Below are 22,321 nucleotides of genomic sequence, written 5' to 3'. Positions count from 1 at the left end.
AGCTATGTGCAGTGTCTTCTCCATTTGATTATGGAAAGCTTTAACACTGTCTCTTATCAAAGAAGTGTTTGTTCGACCTTTAATGGTATATTGGTTTTGTGGTGTATTAGCTTTTATTGAACCACAGCTAACTGCCTATTTGATTTCAGACAAGACTGAAAGAAAATACATGGATTTTTAAAGACTTGTATCCTTTTAGCCATGTTATTGTTTTAAAATACCTAAAATGCATTTGAATTGGTGTAAAAGAATTGACCCTGCTTATAATAGTGGTGTTGCTTTAGCCAGAATGTAATCAGCAACAAGGATTATTAAAATAGCATGTTTCAAAAAGACTATCTGAAAATAAGCTGTAATACTCACTATGGGCCATAGCCACTTAACAATATAGTAATACAGAAATTACTCTTAACTTATTGTAGGATAAAGTCTTAGATTGAAAATATCACTTGATTAAATGTGCATGAGCATCATTAGCAAAATGTAATTGGAGTTTGGAGTTTATTAAAAGTAGAAAGTATGCATAATTTAGAAAAATGTGTGTATGCAATAATAGATTATATGGTGTTATTAAATCTAATGTTATTAATCAAATTACCCAGTAGGAACTACACCAACAACTGCCTCCTGGGTACAAATAAAGTTTTCTGAATCTGAAGCAACAAAATGCCATGAAATTTTACAAAATTAAAGTAACAAATATCAGCTTGTGAAAAAAAAACATTGATTGGAAGGTGTTAATCTTTCTATTTGCTGACTGGTCTTAGTAAGTTGTATTATTAATTTTTAATTTTTGATTTAATAATGTAAAGGGTGAATCTGCGTGTGGATGTTGGGTGATATTACAAAGAGAGTGCTTGTTTGGATATTGTAATTTTCTTGTTAAAACATTCTCAGAAGCCTGACACTAAAATTTAGGCCAGTCAAAACGCAGTAAGTCACAAAAACGTATCTGAAATCAAATGGGAATAATAAGCAAAAGTACGTCAAATGTGTTCCTTCCTCTAGCTGCCGCCTGTCGGCTAACATGGCTAACAGCAACAACTTCGGCTAGCACCGAATGAGCTAAAAGGCTCTAAATAACGGAGGTGGTCTTCTCCCGCCATATAAAGTCTCTCTTTCTCTCAATTTTCTTCTACTTTTTCACTTCACAAAAACTCCAAAAGAAAAAAACAATAAAAGAATGCTAACCGATTAGCCGTTTATTTCCGAGTAAATAACGCAACATATCGCGTAACTTCAGGAACGAGATCTCGCACAGACCGTAGACTATTCCCACAACAACAAAAAAATCTGACCGGGGTTTTTAAGCGTTTGGCCTTTTTTTTCCTTCCATTGGGGCGGCAGCAATTCGTGGTAGTTTGCCTCATCTATCGCCACAAGTGTGTCCAAACTAGACAAGTATCGGCTCGTAAAAGAGAATGGATTTACATGAGGAAAAGCTGAAAACTCAGAAGGAAACAGTGACAGAGGAGGCATGATTGACTCAGAGGAACTCCAAGCTTCCTTAAGGTAGTAATGAAATCTAGAGTACTGTCATAGGAGGATCACAGCTGTTTCTGTGTGTTTGAACTGTTAATATTTAGTTTTGTATCTAGTAATGAATTGGCTAAGACAGTCTGTATGGGGATATTGGGTGATTATACTGAGTGTTTGAGCTAACAAATTTTAGCTAAGAAGCTAAAATAGGAGGATTTTGAGAGCATACCAGTTAGTTATTGAAATGCTGTATTCATCTGACAGATCTGACAGCGTAACATATTTTGATCTCTTCTCTCTCTCTTCTTAGTCTTGGTGAAATTCCAGTAAGAAATGCTCCAGAAATCCATGATGAAACAGGCAGAGCGGAGACTCCTGGCTGCGTGAAGCGACTGCGAGCCAGTTGGCAACTTGTTTTGATTGCGATTTTGATGGTGGTGATTCTTGCTCTGATTGGTGTCCTTTTTAGTGAGAAAAAGGAAAAACAGAGCCTGGAAGCAAAATTACAGCATATGGAAGAGGAGATATTTGCTGCAAGGATCAATACAGATAGGCTGCAAAAAGAAAACAATCAGCTGATGCAGGTTTTGAACTTCACTTACCAAAACTTCACTACTGTGGAAAATGGTGGCCAACTGAAGCAGCTTCTAAACACCACTTTGTTGTCAATTGAAAAAACCCAGCTGAGCCAGCTCTTGGAGAAGACATTGCAAGAAAAAACGCAGTTGCAAGTGGAGAAAAATGAACTGAACATGCTTCTAAATTCAACACTGCAAAGTTGTAACCTTGTGGAGGCGGAGAACGTACTACTGAAGGTGGCACTGAACCAATCACTGCATAACAACACAGTGGCATCTGCAGAAAATGAACGGTTGCAACTTCTGTTAACCAGCGAACAGCAAACCAGTGCGCAGCTGGAAACAGTAAACCAGCGACAGCATTCAATCTTATTCTCCAAGAGGCTGACCTTCGTCTGGATGTTCTGCAACAATGACACCCTGCAGTGTTCGCGATGCCAGCCTGGCTGGACCGAACATGCTTCACGCTGCTTCTTCTTGTCAACAGTGGCAAAGACGTGGGAAAATGCTCGCTGGGACTGTTTCAGCATGGGAGGTGACTTGGCTGTTGTTTTGAACGCCGAAGACCAGGCATTCTTGACCAACATGACTTTTCAGTATACACAGCAGCACCGTGGGGAAGTGTTCCATTCAGCCTGGATTGGGATGCAGGACATGGTGAAAGAGGGCACCCACTACTGGGTCAACGGCAACAGTATTCAGTCAGATGTCATATACTGGAGGGATTCGGAGCCAAACAACTCCATTCCCTCCTGGGACGTTGACATGGCAGGGCAGGACTGTGTTGCCATTGTGCCGCCGAATGAAGTTGGTGTCGGGGATTGGTTAAACTCCTGGGATGATATCGTTTGTCTTGGAGCACGACACTACATATGCGAGACAGTGGCTCTCATAGTGTCCTGACAGAAAGACCTGGGATGTAGTCCACTTTTAGTAGAAGTATCCTGATATATGTAAAGTCTTGTTTTCTCTTTATGTGTATTGTGCTATATAAAAACTATAGAATTATTGCTAGGATGTCCATGCTGTCTCACTAGGCACTTGATCTGGTGCAAAAAAAGGCTACAAAAAAGGGCAAATGTAGCAACGCTCTACAGTCAACTTGACTATGAAAAGTTTTGAGTTAGACTGTTTAAGATGCTGGATTTTTTTAAAATCAACACCTGAATTCAAAAATTTAAAGTTTTCATATTTCTGACCATCCTGCTCTAGTAATGAGAAGGTGGCGACATATAAATGTTTAATTCTTGAGTTAGATTCTCTGTGTTGAAGTGCAATGCACACTTTCACCACATAGACCAGTAGCATCTGCTGTAATCCAATGTGATTGAAAAATTGATAATAAATTTGGTTTGACAACACAGCAAAATACAGTAACAGTTGTGTGAGAGAAATTATTTGATGCTCAAATTTAAATGGCTTTTTTTTTTAAGGGATCCGGGCATGTAATTACAGAAGCCCTGGGTTATCAGCACTAAAGTTGGTTTAAGAAAAGCAAAATTTCACATAGGGCTTTGCTCTGATCATCAACATACATAGAAAATTGACTGATCAAAAGGCATTATTACAACTAAAAGAGGGAAAAATCGGGTAACAGAAAGGCAAAAGGAAGGAGAGGAAAAATAAAAATGAACACAAAAGCTTGAGAATCTAGGGAATCCTTGAATTTGTTTATTGAGTTACAACTCTAGTTGTAAATGAGGTTAATCTCCATAGTTTATAATGTTATAAATCATCATTCTGTCATAATTTTGTCCTTGAAGTACAGTGTCACATTTTAGAATAAAACATACTTTATATATTCATTTAACATAACTGACCTTTTCTTATTTTCATACAGTCATTGCACTGCCCACCTGCTGGGTTTTAAACACATCTTTGAGTTAAACAGCGCCCCTGCCGACCGTCCGGTGTAACTGCAGGCCGCCGGTCAGCCCACTGGCTCGGCACAACAACACAAACGCCATCTTTAGCTGACAAGCAAAGTACCCGAAGCAGAGTTGTGGAGACAAACTAGGTCAGGCGCTCGGAAAAGCAGACACACTTTCGAAAACCTCGCTTCGTCAGCTTCCAGTCTGCGTTTGCTAACCTCCCGACACACCGTGCTGTCGTATGGTCCAATGTGTTTGATCGGTCGGCTAGTTCGAACGCAGTTTTCTTGTGTCGGTCCCGGTTGACGTTGATTGATCGCCTTTCAATAAATAGCCGACGGAGGTGAAAGCCAGGTGAGAGGAGGACGAGGTCGATAATGCTGAAAACATTCCCTAAGTGTTGGAAATTAGCAGTTTTTAAAAAATTGTTAATGCACATTAACTAGCTAGAACTTGCTAAGTAGTTAGCCAGAACCAACGTTCGGTTGGGCTAAGCTAACTGTTGGTTGATGTGTTTGTGTCGTGAACTGGTGTCGCTGACATCGAGACATTTATGTGCAATAAATGTGCGTTTTATGATAGTTTCAGCGAAGAAAAGCTAACTTTTAGGTTTCAAATGTTACACCTGGCTGCTGACTCGGTGGCGTTAGTTTAGACAGGGGAGGCGTGTCCTCCATGGACAATGTTTTCATTTTGAAGAGGGCAGAGGAAACGCTGAGGAAACACATTTGGTTATTGAGTTTCTACCCTGGAGGTTGAACAGCAGTGCGTCAGGTAGATATGGGAAATGCACATACAGTAGCTCTTTTCAGAATAATTTTTCATACGCTGGTCGAATGTTGCCACTGAAAATCTTAGGATGGCACACAAAAACCAAGTTAATTTTAGGACTTCAATTATGCTGTTGTACTGTAAATGTTAATTAAATACCATGTCGATATGAGGGAAGCGTATACTAATAGGCTTTGGTTTGTTATTTTACAGTGAACTTTACTAATTATGATGTGCATAGATGAATACAAGTTACTTTATATTTTCATTGTCGATCATTTAGTTAATCTATAAAATGTAAAAAAGTAGTTTTAAAAAAGAGTCAATATATTCTTTCAAATCACTTTCTAAAACCCACTTTTACAGACTTCTCTGACTTTTTTATTTTTAATTTTACTTTAACTATCAGTCTTATTCTTTAATTTTTAAGACTGCCTAGTTCCTTTGTTTGTTTTGATTGCTAATCTAGATAATTATTCATTTAATTTATTATCATTTTTACTATTTATTTTAATCAGCTGCTCTGACTTGTCTCCTATATCTTATTTGATTGTCTGTGTTGCATGTTTTAACTGTCAAAGCCCTTTGTGAGCACTCTTCTTAAGGGTGCTATATAAACACAGTTATTATTATTATTATATTATTATAGAAAAAAAGTTTACCCATAACCCCAAGATGGAGTTCTCATAGATTCCCAAGGATATTCAATTTACTGTCACAGGGGAGTAAAAAAGCCAGAAAATATTCACATTTAAGAAGCTGGAATCAGAGAATTTTCACTTTTTTTTCCTTTAAATGTTGCTCAAACTAATTTGTCGATTGTAAAAATACAGTACTCGTCAAAAGTTTGGACACACCTTCTCCTTCAATGGTTTTTATTTATTTAATTATACTCTATGTTGTAGATTAATACTGAAGACATAAAAACTGTGTGGAACATATGTGGAAATATGTTGTGAACAAAAAAGTGTTAAACAAATAAGAATGTGTTTTATATTTTAGATTCAAATTTTTGATGTTTGTTTTGTTGACTGCTTTGCACACTCTTGGCATTCTCTCAATCAGCTTCAATGGAACGGCTTTGAATTATCAGATGGGCTTTTTTTGTTCACAGCATAATTCCATATGTGTTCGTTCCTAGTTTTGATGTCTTCAATGAGAATCTACAGTGTAGAAAGTAATTAAAACGAATAAAAACCATCGAATGAGAAGGTGTGTCCAAATGTTTGACTGATACAGTAGTTGGTGAATAATTGAATAGTTGGCAACCATTCTATTAAGTGATTAATTGTTGCAGCTTTAATACAGCTACAGTTTGCATTTTTTAATATTAAATTGCCATGGAGAAGAGATGCTGCAGTGTATTTAGAGGAAAACACACCCGTAGGCAAAGCATTTATAGGTAATTTAAAATTCCAACTTAACAAAAGCAACCTGTGACACAATGAAATGGTGTTTTTAGTATTACCAGGCTACGCACTGCTCTGTTTTGGTATTTACCTTTAAGATGAGAGAGGTCGAATTCTATAATTCGTCTATACATAACGTCATTGTTGCAGATACCTTGAAACAGATGAAATTCTCTAATAGAAAATTCGTCATGACTGAGAAATATTGTGACTTTAGTAAAGGATCAGACTGTTACAAAAACAGTTGTGATGTAGTACAGGATGCAGGTGTACAACAAAGTAGTTATCTCTAGCTGACAAACTGTGACTGTGTGTGTGACAGCTCACCTGTCTGACGTGAAGAAAAGCACACGTTGTCATTTACTGTTGGATTCTGATTGATCCTGTCGCCATGATGGGGATAATTTCTAATTATAAGTAATGAATGGAGTTTACAGCTGTTGTGTCACATGCATAAATGCGCACGGCTCTCTTGCTGTGGAGACGCTCATATGGATCCTGCAGCTGTTTGATGCTGCAGGTAATGAATGAACTCAAAGAAAAGACTTCTACAAACAGCTGGAAGTAACAGATTTAACTTCATCTCCTGTCCCTGTCAATATCAGAATTTCATTCATTATTATTATAATCTGATCTGAATCGCAATAAAGTTGGATTTTTCTAGGTACATAAGTTTTTAATAGTTAAATGTTGAATTGTAAAACAAAGGGAGTAAGACAAAACTCAGCAAACCTAAGAGGTGTTTTGGGATTTGGGAGAGATCTCTGCTCTACTAAAGGAATGCAAACTATGTCTTTTGCATTCTCTGCTGCTATATGCATAGCTGTAAAAGTCATTAAATGTCAGTTTCACTTGGACTTGAACACTGTAGTTGCATTCACTGAAACTCGGACATTAGAGTTTCCGTGAGCGTACTTTACCTATCAGATCAGGGTGTCCAGTGAGATTACAGAGGTTGCTGTGACCCCCTGGCTCCCCCATTGAAGGCGCCACTGTAAACATAAAATAACCACGCCAATAATCATCAGCTATTTTATTAAGTACACCTCAGTGTCATATTTGCATGCAAAATGGGAAATCAGCCAGTTACATTTTGTGCATTGAATTATTAGCATTCTTTCAGTATTGAGCAAAAATTATGGTTCAAATTCACAACAAATAGATAAAACTTGCTGGAGGGAATGGGCTATTTGAATAAAATCCTGTCAGCTTATGCTGTCATATTGATCTTTATTGTGATATAGCAGATTTTTAAGGATAATCCATTGAAAAGCAGCTAACTAAACAGATATGTCTATTTGTGACTAATCCTGTGAAATAAATAGATGTGGTCTAATACTACTATAAATTAAAAAAAAAAACAATTGGTAGCTCACCATGAATTGGCAAATGTGTGTTTTCTCTTTGCATTTAATGCCTTGTTGTCCAGCCCTAGTTGACAGATGTTTTCTATACATTGTGCTTTATTGTCTGCAGCTGATATTTGGTCAGATATGGACTTGTTATTTTTAGGATCTTTTTTCTTATATCAGTCAAATACAGAGTAAAGTAGCCCATAGTGGGTTTTCAAACCACACTGTTGACTCATATTAGGCTTGTTTGAGTTTTATTTGTGTCTGAATTTGAGACAGAAGTCCTACAAAAGTGCTTATGAGGGTTAGACTTGGTTCGTAGCAGAACATCACAATCCCTGCTTCAGCCACCACTTCTTTGTCTTGTTAATATTTGTAACAAATTGTCCTGTAAAAATACCATGTCTCGACAGGGACATCATGTGAATGTATTGTACATCCTGACAAGTAGCTCTAGTTGCTGTGGAGAGGTGGTTTTTATGAGGTATTCCTGTCATGCATTAGACATTAAATAATTAACCTTAAGAAAATTAACGAGTGATACTTTAGGGCAACTATTCCGGTTGTCGTTAAGTCATTTGCCAAATAAAAATAGCAACATCTCTTGGTTCAAGCAGCTATCAATATCACTGTGAAATGAATTTCTTTGATAATTTTGAATATTTCATGAACCTAAAAAATGAAAAAATAAATAATTCATTGGTTAACTGATAATGAAAATATTTGCCGCTCTACAACCAGCCTACCAGAAAAGGACTGCAAGCCTTGTTAATAATAGGATAAATGGGATGACATTCACACCGCCAAGCGTGTCAAGTAATTAAGAGTTAGTTCGGCCCAGCCATCTGGATGTTGTAAACTCCTCTTCTGTTTACCCAGGATGAAACGAGGTCTCCAAGGGAATGAGCAGGAGGATGGAGGTGGCACCAGCGGCGGGTGTCAGAAGACTCTTAAACGGTCCCGCAAGCAGAGGAGGGAGAACGATTTGGAAGAGGAGGGAGCCCGTTGGGAGTGTCTGCCACAGGAAATCCTGCTCCACATCTTCCAGTACCTGCCTCTACTGGATAGGGCTTATGCTTCTCAGGTACCCGTATAATAATTTGGCATTTACCGCTACATTCAGTGGACAATATTTGCCAGGTGGCACTATTTATTTTTGCAACTCTGAATGGTTGGACGGTGGCTTGTAAGGAATAACTTGTTGCTACTGTAAGATAGCAACACGTCAGCTTGTACATAGGCACCATCTGTTATAATAGATTCCATCAACACTACAGATACAGTGCTGAGCAAATTTATTAGACTACCTGTCATAAAAACAAGAAAACACAAATATTTTAGAAATCTGTCAAAAACTTGTTTCAAACTAAAAAAAAAAAATATTGTTGTTTCTGAGGCAAATGACAAACTGGGATAACTAAATAGTCCTTATTCACATATATTAACCAAAAATCTTGATAACAGCTTGCATTCTTGCTGCCATTGTTTTTTTTTTGACAGTCTCTTTTGTTACTGAATTCCAAATTGTTTCTAGCTGTTCCCAGAGACTTGCTTTGGATGAAACTTTAGTGCCATCTATTTTTGAATTCAATAAATCCCAGATCTGTTCGATAGGATTCAAGTCTGGACTAATTTGCCCATGCCATTTCTGCAAATGAATACCACACCATACAATACCATAATGGAGTCTCCGCCATGCTTCGCTGTGGGTGAGATGCATTTAGCATCAAAGCTTTCTCCAGCTTTTCTGTGGACATAAACACAACAAAGCTGACCAAAGATTTCAGAGTTGGTCGTCCGTCCAGACTACCTCCTTCCAGTCATCTGCAGTCCAGTGTTTGTGCTCCCTGGCAGATTTTAGGTGTTTTTGAATGTTTGCAGGCCTCAATAATGGCTCCTTTGCAGCTATTCTTCCTTTTAAGGCTTGTTCCTTAAGTCGTCTGCTTGTGGTCATTCTGGAGACTTTCTCTGATTCTGATTTAGATGCATTAATCTTTGCCTGAAGATCAGCAGTAGTCTTCCTTCTGTCTCTAGTACTTCAAATCTTGTGCCTGACGTCTGCTTCAGTTAGCTTTCGTTTTCGGCCTCTTCCTTGGTGCGTTTTGTAAATACCAGTCTCAGCAATCGAGTCCAAGGCATACTTGACCACACTGGGAGAACACTTTATGTCTATTTGTCTGACAGATCATCCAGCATCATTAAGTGCTTTAATTCGGACCCTGTCTTTCTCAGTGATTTCCCTACGCTTCACCATTTTGAACAAGAGTGAGGAATTTCAAAGTGAATTCACGTTTTAAAACCCAAATTTAAACCACCCTGGAACCCTCTGAGAAGTCAGAAAATAATCAAGAATAAAATACAACCACTAAAACAAATCTGTCTGTTCAAGAATGCAAGCAAATAACTGTCATTTGGCATCTCAATCAAAAAATAATAATGCGCTTTACTATTTTTTTCATGCTTTTTTGCAAAACGGTAAATTTGAAAATCAATGGACCACAACAGTAATTTTATTTTAGCATTAAAGAGATTGCACATACTGGCGGATTAACCATTACAAAAACATAAAAGAAAGACTGGGAATCGGTAATAGTGTTAATTTAGGGCAGTGGTGGCAAACACTGGGTGGTGGTCTAATAAATTTGTTAAGCACTGAATGTAAACGTTGCTTCTGACTTTGCATACACATGACATTGCCATTAATATATGTAAATTGTTCCATAGAGGTTCAGATTTAGCCTTTTCTGTTTGTATTTTCAGTGTTTATGTGATTGAGCATTAACGGCCACAGTGGGGTGCTTTAACTTGACTGCAACTGCAATACGTAATATGCAAAACAGGGAAAGCACAAACAAAAGTATATTATATTACATATTCAGACAGACTGCAAATTCAAACTGGAAGCATGAAAATGAAGCCAAATTCCCTAGAATTCAGAAGCTCTGCAATAATTAAACACTTAGACAAGAACAAAAAGATAAATATTACAGTGCAAGATAAAGAATTGATGGTAACATCAAATGACATTGCAAAATAAATGCATTTTTGTGCCTTGCTGCTGTGTACGTGTTATGTATCTATTTACACCTCAGAAACAATGATGTTTTTGCCACTTCTTTATGTGATTTCACACTTTCAGCTGACTCGTAAGGAATCGTGCGTGGTGTTAGGCTGTCATTACTTTTGTTTCTCGGTTCTTAGATGCATTTTTAAAGTCCGATGTTCTTCAGACATGTACTGATTGTTGTGTTGTTAAAACATCTCTTTCCTTTATTTCATATTCATATTTCATCAGTGCAATTCTAACTTAACAGTGTTGTTTCATTTGTCGTTAAACTTTTCAGCTTTATATGAACAGCTAATTAATAATAGATAAACAACAAACGTACACATGGTTGGCGTTTTCCTGTTACAAGAAGTCTTTCACGCTTGACATTAATGACATACATAGTTGCCCTTTGTTAAGCCACTTTTCTTGTCACTGCAGGTGTGTCGGGGCTGGAACCAAGCTTTTCACATGCCAGAGCTGTGGCGGTGCTTTGAATTTGAGTTGAACCAGCCAGCCAGCTCGTACCTGAAGGCCACACACCCAGACCTAATCAAACAGATAATCAAAAGGCATTCCAACCACTTACAGTATGTCAGCTTCAAGGTAGGAGCAAAAGGGGGGAGTGTGCGGTCAGGGTGGTTCAAGTGATAAAGAGAAGTGAACAGTGAAGTTGATTCCTGTGCTCTGTCCAAGGTAAAGTGTCATTTTTCATTTGGGGTCTGTGCTGTGCAGGTGGACAGCAGCAGAGAGTCCGCAGAAGCAGCGTGTGACATCCTCTCTCAGCTCGTGAATTGTTCTTTGAAGACTCTTGGACTGATCTCCACCGCCAGGCCGAGCTTCATGGAGCTGCCCAAGGTAAGCCTCGGCAAGATTGTTGTTTCTGTGCATCTTATTCTGCAAACAAAGTTTACATGCTGCATTTTTTAACAGTCTCCTTGCACTGCAGGTGGTAACTTAATGTTAAAATGGTTGTGTTATACCACTGAATCTATATTTATAATACACTAGTGCATCTCAAACTATGGGGATTTTGGAGAGCAGAGTGTTGAGAGGATGAATATAATTCATGTAGTGACTTAAACTGGGAAAAGTCTTCTGAAGTCTGCAAAGCATTCTTTTTTTCTGATTTCAGTCACATCAAACTTGGCATATTTTTTTAGTCGTTTCCCTGCTGTCATTAATGATTTTGATGTTGGGCGTGAATTTTTTTTCAGCCTCTGAAGTGAAGCATAACTGAGCGAGAGCTTTTCTGAATTCTAACATACTGAGGTGACGTGACAATTAACTAATTTAAGCTATGATCTTTGATTAATGTCCAAGATGCAGCTGGGGTGATTAATGCCAAGTGCCTGTGGGAAAGTCTATAATTTAACATCTCCACATTGTCAGCTTAAAATGTTGCACTCAGCTATTGTTTTCTTTGACAGTTAATCTTAGAAGACAAATCCTCTAGAAAGTGATGCGGCTGCACATTTGCACGGTTGTTGTTGTTGTTGTTCATGCTTATAATGCAAAAGTGCCCTGTGGTGTTTTGATAGCTTGTGGTGTTGTCGTCCTGTTTTGTTTGAATCTTGTGCTTTACCAGACAAAGGTAATATCATAAGGAATCATCTTTCTACAAAACATAATGAACAACCTGAAATTTCTTAAGAATAATAAGTTCAATTTTCCCAGTTTTATGCTGCAGTTTATCATTTACACATTACAACTTCCAGATCACAGAGTGTCTACAAAGGAACACAATATTTTGTCACAGTAATCTGGAACTGAACAATATAATATTTTACTTTATGAGAAAAACGACAAAAAAGACAAAAACAACTAAAAAAATCCAAAATATTACAAAAACGAGACAAAAAGCGACAAAAAATGAGACAAACGAGACAAAAAATTAAAAAAAAAGAACAGAAAGACAAGAATAGACAACAAACACAAGCGAGACAAAAAGGAAACAAAACGACAAAGCAACACACAAAACTACGAATAAAGCAAAACATAAGATGACAAAAATTTGATGAACACAAACGAGGCAAAAAGGAAACACAAAGCGACAACGAGAAACAAAGCAACAAAAACATGAGACAAACAAGCAGTATATAATAATTTGCTTTATGATCAACAACTTGTCATGGTCTAGAAATTATTTAAAATTTATAATTTTACAAATTTACAACATGCAGTTAATATCTTCTCTGTAATTTTTACACTTTGAAGGCGGGATTGAATCCTCTGGAGGGCCTGTTTTGGCCCACAGACCGCATGTTTGACACCCCTGGTTTAGAGCTACCATGTTTGCTGAAGATTTCTTTCTTTTGCTCTTTTTTACAGTCTCACTTCATCTCAGCACTGACGGTGGTCTTTGTCAACTCGAAATCTCTGTCCTCCCTGAAGATTGATGACACCCCAGTAGATGACCCCTCTCTCAAGGTCCTTGTGGCCAATAACAGCGACACGCTCAAACTGCTGAAAATGAGCAGTTGCCCTCATGTTTCACCTGCAGGTACTGACAAATAGAGTGGGTCATACATAATAGCAGCGTTAATGATTAAAAATGGCTCACTAATCATTATTAAGAATTTGATTGATCAAGAACAATTATAGCTGAGTTGGTGAAAGCTTTTGTACGTCTATGGAAAGTCGGTTATTCCTTCGAGCAATTCCATAAATCACTGTTGCAATAAAAATCAAACTGTGAGTCTAAAACCTGCATTCTTCATCAGCGCTCCACCTTAAATCTGTGCAGATCTCCTGAGTTACTTTTCTCCCTTTCAGGCATCCTGTGTGTGGCCGATCAGTGCCATGGCCTGAGAGAACTGGCTCTAAACTATCATCTGCTGAGCGATGAACTTCTCATCGCCCTCTCCTCAGAGAAGCACGTCCACCTCGACCACCTCCGCATCGACGTGGTCAGTGAAAATCCCGGCCAACAGTTCCACACCATCAAGAAGAGCAGCTGGGACGCCATGGTGCGCCACTCTCCTAAATTCAATCTGGTCATGTACTTCTTCCTCTACGAGGACGAGTTCGGCCCTTTCTTCCGCGATGAAATCCCCGTCACGCATTTGTACTTCGGCCGCTCCGTCAGTAAAGATGTGCTCGGCCGCGTTGGACTCACCTGCCCACGTCTGGTGGAGCTGGTGGTGTGCGCCAACGGGCTGCGACCGCTGGATGAAGAGCTCATCCGCATCGCCCAGCGCTGCACGCAGCTGTCAGCCATCGGCTTGGGCGAGTGCGAAGTGTCCTGCAGCGCCTTCGTGGAGTTTGTGAAGATGTGTGGTGACAGACTGACACAGCTATCCATCATGGAGGAAGTACTGGTTCCAGATCACCGTTACGGGCTGGATGATATCCACTGGGAGGTGTCAAAGCATCTGGGCCGCGTCTGGTTCCCGGACATGATGCCTACGTGGTAAAGCTCAGGGAGAAAGTGTAGGTTTGTCGGAGTTTATCTTCATATTTCTCGTCTTTTGACAAAGGCCTCTTTCCAGGCACAGTTTGAGCTCCCTGAATACATGAAGAAATTACATCTATCTGAATTTTGATCTGATAAAACATAATTTTTGTTTTCAAAAACATTGATTTCAACTCTGTTCTGTGTATATATTTTTATATTTAAATGTATATTTATATATCATTAGATTCATCTTATTTTCACTCATACCATCTAGCACTTTCTTTTCTTGACCCCTTTCAAGGGCTGTAAAACCCTGCAGGTCGTTTATGTGTAGTGTTTTAGGAGTATTCAGGGGTGATACTTTTTCATGGGAATAAACAGAATTGTAGGATGATTACTGGGCATGAGTTGGAAGTTTGGGAAGTTACTTCACGTACACAGGTTGTATGTACCATGTCTAAATCTGTCACGATACAGATCAATATACATTTTGCCTTGTCATAAGAAGGCATATGTACAATTATTCTAATAGAAATAATGAGTTTAATTCAACTGAAATGACTTCATATACAGACATATTAAACAGATTGTCATTACAACTCTGAATGCACAGTGTCTTAGAAGTCCATCAGTGTTGAAATTTATAAAAACAGACTTTGATAGAAAAATGTACAGTACAGACATTAAATGGAGATGATCACCATTATAAGCTAATATATTTGTTTATATTCAGTTAAAATCACCAAAATTTAAATTCTAATGAAAAGTTTCTGATGTTCTTCTGATACTTATAACAAGAGTAATAATGAATTATGATTGTACAAGAATAAGAAATATGTCATTGTAAAGGGATGGTCTATATGTGGAGCTTGTTATAGACTGGATCATGTGACTATGGTTAGGTAGGCAGTACAGGTAGCACATACAGATTCCATGTTGAACACATGTATTTTCGTTTGGTTTTGATGTCTGTGTGTCTTCTGCTCCCAGCATCTATCATTGGGTCACTGCCTAAGGTCTTGAATGCGTTTTTGAGTCACTGCATCTCATGTCAAACTGTCTCTTTCTCTGTCCTCGGACAAGGATGGGGTTTTTCCTGCGTGGAGGAATTTTGGCGTCCCCCAAAGAGGTTTTTAACAACGCCAAAATGTTAAGAAATGTGTATAATGTATATTAAAAATATGATAACGTTTAGTCAGTTTTGTTAATTGGGGTTTCAGTTACCAAAGCATAATAGACATTTTTGTTTATTAAATGGGCAGAAATAACAGGAAAATGCCAAAGTTTCTGTCCACTAAAGCAACAGACACACTGCTAGAGCGATCATGCTTACTGTTGTGCATGGTCACCCTTCAGCAGCTCAATCTGAGCCAGGAAAAACCCTGAAGGATGAAGGCCATTCCATTCCATCTTAGCTTTTGTGAAGGCAGTGCTCTCAAGTGACTTTTGCCATGACAATCTCAGTCAGTGAGTGTGTGTGTTTGTGTGTGTGTGTGTGTGTGTGTGTGTGTGTGTATATATATATATATATATATGTATATATATATATATATATATATATATATATATGCGTGTGTACATATGCATACATACATACATACAAGTGATGTTTTAACATATTGTTATGTGTTTTGGCATTGCCTGTCCCATATTTTTTGTAAATATCACAGTATCACAGTAAAAATTATTGGGAGGGACAAATCCTAATTGCGGACATTATATATTGATACATTTAATGAAACCTTGTTGATGCACTTTTACTTTAATGAAGGTCCCAAGTTTAGCCAGTTGAGCTTCTGTGTCATTAGGGCGTGAAATGAACACATTTTACAGCCAAATGCAGTGGTCTGTAAGTCAGCCAATGATATGAGTCGCCCTTGTTAGTTCAACAGCTTTTTTGGGATTATTTTCTATTTTTACAAAAATTTTAGAGTCTTAAGAACTTAGAGGTGGGGTTGTTTAATTATTGCCAGATGACAAAAAAAATCCATCTGGGAAACTATACCTGCTTGACAGCACAATCATGTTGATATTCTATATGAAATTATTTAACCAAGAAATATTTATTCTGGCTGAGATTTAGAAAATTAGATTTATAGTTAAATGGTGTCAGCGGTACAGAGAAAATACCCATATTTTAAATTTACATGTTCTGTCTTTAAGAAAAACGTTTATGTGATTTTCAGCTCAATTTATATAATTAGGATTTACATTCTGGGACAAGGCTGCACAGTTCTGAACAATATGTTTCTCATGCTGTCATACAGAAACTTACAAAAATGGGAATTTATACCAATTAAACATATGGTGGTTTGAGATCATATTTGTTGCTTAAAAAGATGAAATGCAACATTATTTCTATTGTGCATTTGGATGTCATAGCTCTTAATGTAACAGCTAAAAATATGACACTCGTAATCTTAATGAGGTGATTGTGCAGCCCTGCAGACAGGACAGTTTGGCAGCTGAATGTGGATGGAACCGAATGTTTGCCTGAATGTGTTGAAATATTTATGTTTCACCTGTTGTTTCGTTGCATCGGAGTGATATAATAGTAACTGAAAGATGTCTTAAGGTGGACTTTGCCTGTGGATTTGCTGAAAGAAAACACATTTGGGATGTGCAAGGAGACCTGTTAATTATTGTGTTCTGTTAAAAATCAGCAGCTAGTGTACAGGCTGGATATTCGTTCTGTTTTGTGCGTTCTGTTTGCAAATGTTTATTGAAAAGAATCACTACTTTTAATATTCTGCCCTGTAAAAGGGGCATATCATGTCTTAATTTTTCTGTTTCTAGATGTCAGCCAGACCTGGAGGTGGACTATAATTTACTGACATACAGTACATTTTACTATGTATATATAAAACATGCCATCTGCTGATTCTTATTAACTGCGTTTGTATTCAGTGCTTCAACATGATTATTGTAGTATCTGAGATAGGCCGAGTGATGGCTGCAGTTTCCTTATAGAGTACAGTGACGGTGTATTGTTTTTATTCTAGCTAAGTAAAGCTGCATTGTACTGAAGTTTTATTTGAAGGTGACTCCTTGTACTTTTCCCAAAGACATGTAATATTTGAGTAAAGCTCATAACCACATTAAAAATGCCTGTTTGAAAATGTATTTTGTGTCTGAACTGTAAAAAAACAACAGTGCTGATTTAATTATCGCAGCTTTAATTGGTTCAGTCTGTCTGTTCTGAGATGCTCCACAAAGTTTAGTAATGAATTTAGTAAAACAGTCTCATAAACTGTTCAGGGGAGTGAAAAAAAAATCATCAAATTAGACATTAATTCTGTTTTTACACGCTAAACATTTGTTCCACAGTTGACCAGTGTTTGTACAAGAGGCTTTTTTTTTAAGGAAGGCTGTTCGATAGAGAGATAAATAGATCGATACACCAGGATGGAATGTTTACATGCACCACACATAATTGGGGTCAGTGAAGCTCACAAGGTGCATAGCGATAAGCTGTCAGTTTATCCATAACAACCACATTATGCTGCAATCACCTCTATATGTTTCATGTCTATGTCATGAGAAATGAAAAAGAAAAAAACTCCCTGAAAGCATCTTGCAGTCTTTTCATCAAAAGTTGTCCTCACAGAAAATAACACATAATTTAGATGGAAGCTTGTGTTGCCTGACATTCAGACTTTTTTCCTCTAAGGTCAAGATTGCTCTTTCTCCTCCAATTCAAGCTTTATACATGCCGTATGAGAGCTCTCTGCCAGATGTGGAAGTACACTTACAAAACCTATAAAAGCCTGAATCTAAGGTTTTGGTCGTATGCTTGAATTTCTCTGGCTGTCCTTCCCTTCGGCTGCACAGTGGCTTGGTGCTTAGCACTTTAGCCTTGCAGCTAGAGGATCCCCCGCCTTCCTGGGTGGATTAAGCGGTGTATAGATCATGGATGGATGGATGGATGGATGGATGGATGGATGGATGGATGGATGTCCTTCCCTTAGAAATTTTGAGCTTTTGAACACTTAATATCCTTTATTCTGGTACTTTTTTATGTACAAATTATTGTCCATTTTGCAATTTGAAATATCTGTGTGTGTGTGTATATATATATATATATATATATATATATATATATATATGTAAAGAAAAACTAAAAATCCAGACACCAGGTGACAATTCAAAATATAGTGCAATATATTAAGAGTAATGGTGGGACATGATTTAAAAAAAAAAAAAAAAAAAAAAAATCTAATTAATTACAGGCTTTGTAATTAATCGCAATAATTGCAGTTTTGTCAAATAGCAATATTTGACACAATAAGTGAAGTTTTTCAATTCAAATAAAATTGTGGTTGACAGTTGAATCAATGAATAGACATATACGTGTTTATGATTTAAAATTTTAAAAAAGGAAAATGGGACATATAGAAAATGGTGATTTTGATGACTTAAAGCCTGAATGTAGTTGTTTTTTCCACTGTATGGCACATAAAATCAGCATAAGTAGTTCAAGGAGCTTCAGAAAGTTGAAAATCCAGAGATTCATTCTGTTTTCATCTTTTCTGGGTCTGACAAATGGTGTAATTTTGATGGTTCTTTTTTATAGGAATATCAATTTTTATTTATGTAATTTTTTATAAACAAAAAGTTTATAATTATGTTATTAAAAGAGATATTTTTATTGTTTAGGTTATTCCTCCTCCAAGAAGGCAGAGCCTAGACGGAGTAAAAACTTAAACCACAAAAATGTTTCATTTCTATTTATCTGCATTTTTCATCTGTCTGCTACATTCACAGATTATTGCAAATCTAAGTGCAATTATAGCGATTTTATTCAACATTTTAAGACTTTCTGTAAACTCAAGCACTGTCTACAAAAGTGGTCTATTACGGGATGGCTACACCGTTAGCCGTTAGCATGACTCGTAGCTAACGTTAGCTCTGGTGCTAACAGCAACATGTTTGACACTGAGGTGAAGCCGTCGGCTTGAAGTGACGCAGTGATCAGAAAACTCTATGTTGTACAATTTGCACACAACCAGGCTTTTATCCAAGCTGCCATCGGGAAGATTTTTAAAAGAAAACCTTCTGCCCAACAAGCTCAATCTCATCTTCCTTCACTGTTCACCAGTGCCTGACTTCACTCAGTGCTTCCTGTGCTTCTTCTTCACGGCTACAAACAGACTTTAGGTTCATTACCGCCACCTACTGAGCTGGAGTGTTCATCAGTTACTGGTGTGCCAGAAATGAGGGAACTGAGGAGGGTGCAATTAATTGCTTTATTATTTTTAACGCGTTATTTTCGCCGTAATTAATTAAACGAAATTAACCCGTTTAAGTCTAAGGCCAAATAATAGCAATTTTAATATTATCCCTGCTAAAGCAACACACGTAGGCTGGATTTACCTTTTATATCTTTCGTTTGGGGAAACAACACTTACAGTGGTGGAAAAAAAGTTCAAAATTTTACACAATCTCAAATATTATCATGCAATATTAGTGGAAAAATCTTTTTTTGTGTTTCAAAAGGTATGGCTGCATTAGACGGACACAAACAAGTACAAATGATTTTTTTTTTTTTGTTGTTTGCAAGAAAAACAAAACTAAATTCTACCAAAATGACCTAGTACTCAAAATTTATCATTTTTATGGAACCAATCAAGTTTAAGTTTTTAATGGCCTTTTTTTTTAGGATTTGTTTAGTATTATGGCTGTGATTGTACTAAAAGAATTTGCATTTGAAGACCTAAGAGTGATTCTTTATGTAATATACATGCAAATGTATGAGGTGTCGGAAAACCTTTTTCCACTGCTGTATTCTGGAGGAACTTCAGGAGTTTCCACAAGATTTCTGCTCATGTTTCCAACCCTCTTTATTCAAATCACGCTTATCTATTGTGTCTCGAACTAAACACTCTAATGGTTTTGCAAGATTACAGCTTCTTTTATGTGTTTATTGAGAGGGATGTATCCTCCGCACTTATGCTTCTCTGTGATGCTTTTAAAGCACTCTAACCCTTGTCCTTTTTCTCTGCACTCTATCCAGCAATTTGCATATCATCATACGTCTAATGTGCAGATACTATATGTTTACAGTAAGAAATGGGAGACATTGTGAGTTGTCTATTTTTAAATTTACCATGTAAGCCTGTCGAATGGATCAGATTAAGCTGAGGAAATTGGGGGAGAAAAGGAATAGCGTGTAATACAATACAAGTAAATTTTATTTACACAGCACTTACCTCCAAGCGGAGGGGTTTTCAAGCAGGCACATAAACAATAGTAAACACGGGGACATAAAAGCAGACACAAGCAGGAGAGGACACATTCAAATAATAGCTCCATTAAGTGAAATCAGATAAAAGGCACAACTTGGGGTGCTGTCTCCCGTTCCGAGCACAGCTAATTAAATTTTTAGGTCTCAGGATTTAAAAGGACAATAAGTGATATTTTTTAAACGGTAAAACATGCTGCCAGCACTTCACCGCTGATGAAGTCAGATTGCAGGCGTTACTCAAAAAGCGCAGTTTGGGGAGTTTTATGAAGATTGTTGGCCATCCACATTTTTACAGGGCCTGCATTTACAGGAACATTCTTTGTCTTTATTCCTGCTCAAAATGGCCTTTCAGCTGTTTGGAAGGCGCTCTCTATATTTTTGTGTTAATTTGGAGTCTGCTGTAAAACTGCACTGAAATCACTGTTGGAACATCACACCCGAAGGCAAGCGGGGATTTAGTAGCCTTGTCCATGAACGCTGGTAGTTGAAGTGTTATGAGGAAAAGAGGGATGCTTCTTTAATCTTTCATGCCTTTTGTTAAATAGTTTGCACCGACAAAGTTTCATTTATATCTTCCGCACACCACCAAGCAGGTGATTTTACTCATTGTGATTATTTAGATGTCTTCTTAGGACTCTGACTGTCTATGCTGTGCAGTCCATTCTTGACTAATATCCTCATTTATTGAATATTGCACATATGCGACTGTATGAATTGATTATTTAAGAGGATGTTTCACAGGCATTTTATGAATAGGAACTGGGCAGGTTTTTTGTCAAATGTGTTCTTTTAAAGCACATTAGTTTGGCAATGTAGGCTGATTCCATTATTTTATGTATATGAACTTTGATAAATACATTTTCATAATTGATTTTAAAGGTGTGTTCAATTAATGACACTTTCTTTATTTAAAAATGCAATATATGGCTTCACATAAACATTTAGAATGTATAGGATATGATGCAAGGTGCTAACACTGAAGTGTTTGATGAACTATGCCCATATATTTAACATAAGAATATAGATTTACCACTAATGGTTACATAAGTTACGGGCTATAACTTGCTGTTTTTTAAAGACATCACATCACCCCAATCCTTCCTTCCCTCCCTTGGTTACTTGTTCATTTTAGAATTGATTTTAACATTTTATTGATCACATTTAAAGCTCCATGTTATACACTACTATTCAAAAGTTTGGGGTCACTTAGAAATGTCCTTATTTTTTGAAAGAAAAGCAGTTTTTTTTTCAATGAAGTTAGCATAAATTAATCAGAAATCCAGTGAAGACATTGTTAATATGGTAAATGACTATTCTAGCTGGAAATGGCTGATTATTAATGGAATATCTCCATAGGGTTACAGAGGACATTTCCAGCAACCATCACTCCTGTGTTCTAATGCTACATTGTGTTAGCTAATGGTGTTGAAAGGCTCATGATGATTAGAAAACCCTTGTGCATTTATGCTAGCACATGAATAAAAGTGGGACTTTTCATGGAAAACATGAAATTGCCTGGGTGACCCCAAACTTGAATGGTTGTGTATAATAGAAATAATGATTGCACATGAGCCAGTTTGCAGGCTGAGATCCTTATGTGGGGCTCGAGGCTTAAATCTCAGGTTGATCGAGTTTTTTTCACCCCTCAACATTGAATTGACCTACCTGAGGAGATAAAGCTCACAGAACTGGTGTCTAATTTTAAATCACTTCTTAAAACACATTTTTGGTTTTGGTGCTTTTAAAACTGACATGGTTTTTATTCTATTAATTTATCCATATAGAAATTTTTATTTTTTTTTATTTTTTCATCTTGTGCCTTTGCAGTGTCTAATTTTCTAACCTTTTTGCTTCTCTGGTCATTTTATTTCCTGTTTGGCCTAAATGGCTTTAAGTTATAATACTTCCTTCCTATCTTTTTTTTAGGCTTGTCTGTCAAATAAAATATACTTATTGAGGTGCATATATAACTATAATTAGTATTTATAATAATAATAAAATGATATCATTATTATTACTATTATTAAAATTATAATAATTATTATATAATAAGACTAAAATAATACGAATTATTAAAATTATTAAAATTATTAAAATTATTATTATTATTATTATTATTATTATTATTATTATTATTATTATTATTATTATTATTATTATTATTATTATTATCA

General features: G+C 36.9%; 2 protein-coding genes across 2 annotated transcripts; both read left to right on the top strand.

Moving 5' to 3' along the window:
• The first annotated feature begins 1,256 nt into the window (after nucleotides 1-1,256).
• LOC111587632 (CD209 antigen-like protein B) lies at nucleotides 1,257-3,430 on the top strand. The gene is made up of 2 exons (XM_023298042.3): nucleotides 1,257-1,512; nucleotides 1,790-3,430. Exons 1-2 carry the CDS (start codon nucleotides 1,478-1,480, stop codon nucleotides 2,958-2,960), a joined length of 1,206 nt encoding a protein of 401 aa, XP_023153810.1. The 5' UTR covers nucleotides 1,257-1,477; the 3' UTR covers nucleotides 2,961-3,430.
• Nucleotides 3,431-3,991: 561 nt separating this feature from the next.
• LOC111562382 (F-box/LRR-repeat protein 3-like) lies at nucleotides 3,992-17,026 on the top strand. The gene is made up of 6 exons (XM_023261273.3): nucleotides 3,992-4,282; nucleotides 8,340-8,544; nucleotides 10,948-11,112; nucleotides 11,242-11,364; nucleotides 12,838-13,009; nucleotides 13,282-17,026. The coding sequence occupies exons 2-6, from the start codon at nucleotides 8,341-8,343 to the stop codon at nucleotides 13,920-13,922; spliced, it is 1,305 nt and encodes a 434-aa protein (XP_023117041.1). The 5' UTR covers nucleotides 3,992-4,282; nucleotide 8,340; the 3' UTR covers nucleotides 13,923-17,026.
• Nucleotides 17,027-22,321: the final 5,295 nt, after the last annotated feature.

Source organism: Amphiprion ocellaris, chromosome 1 (assembly GCF_022539595.1).
Source record: "Amphiprion ocellaris isolate individual 3 ecotype Okinawa chromosome 1, ASM2253959v1, whole genome shotgun sequence".
Taxonomy (NCBI): domain Eukaryota; kingdom Metazoa; phylum Chordata; class Actinopteri; family Pomacentridae; genus Amphiprion; species Amphiprion ocellaris.
This window is presented reverse-complemented; position numbering and strand designations above follow the sequence as displayed.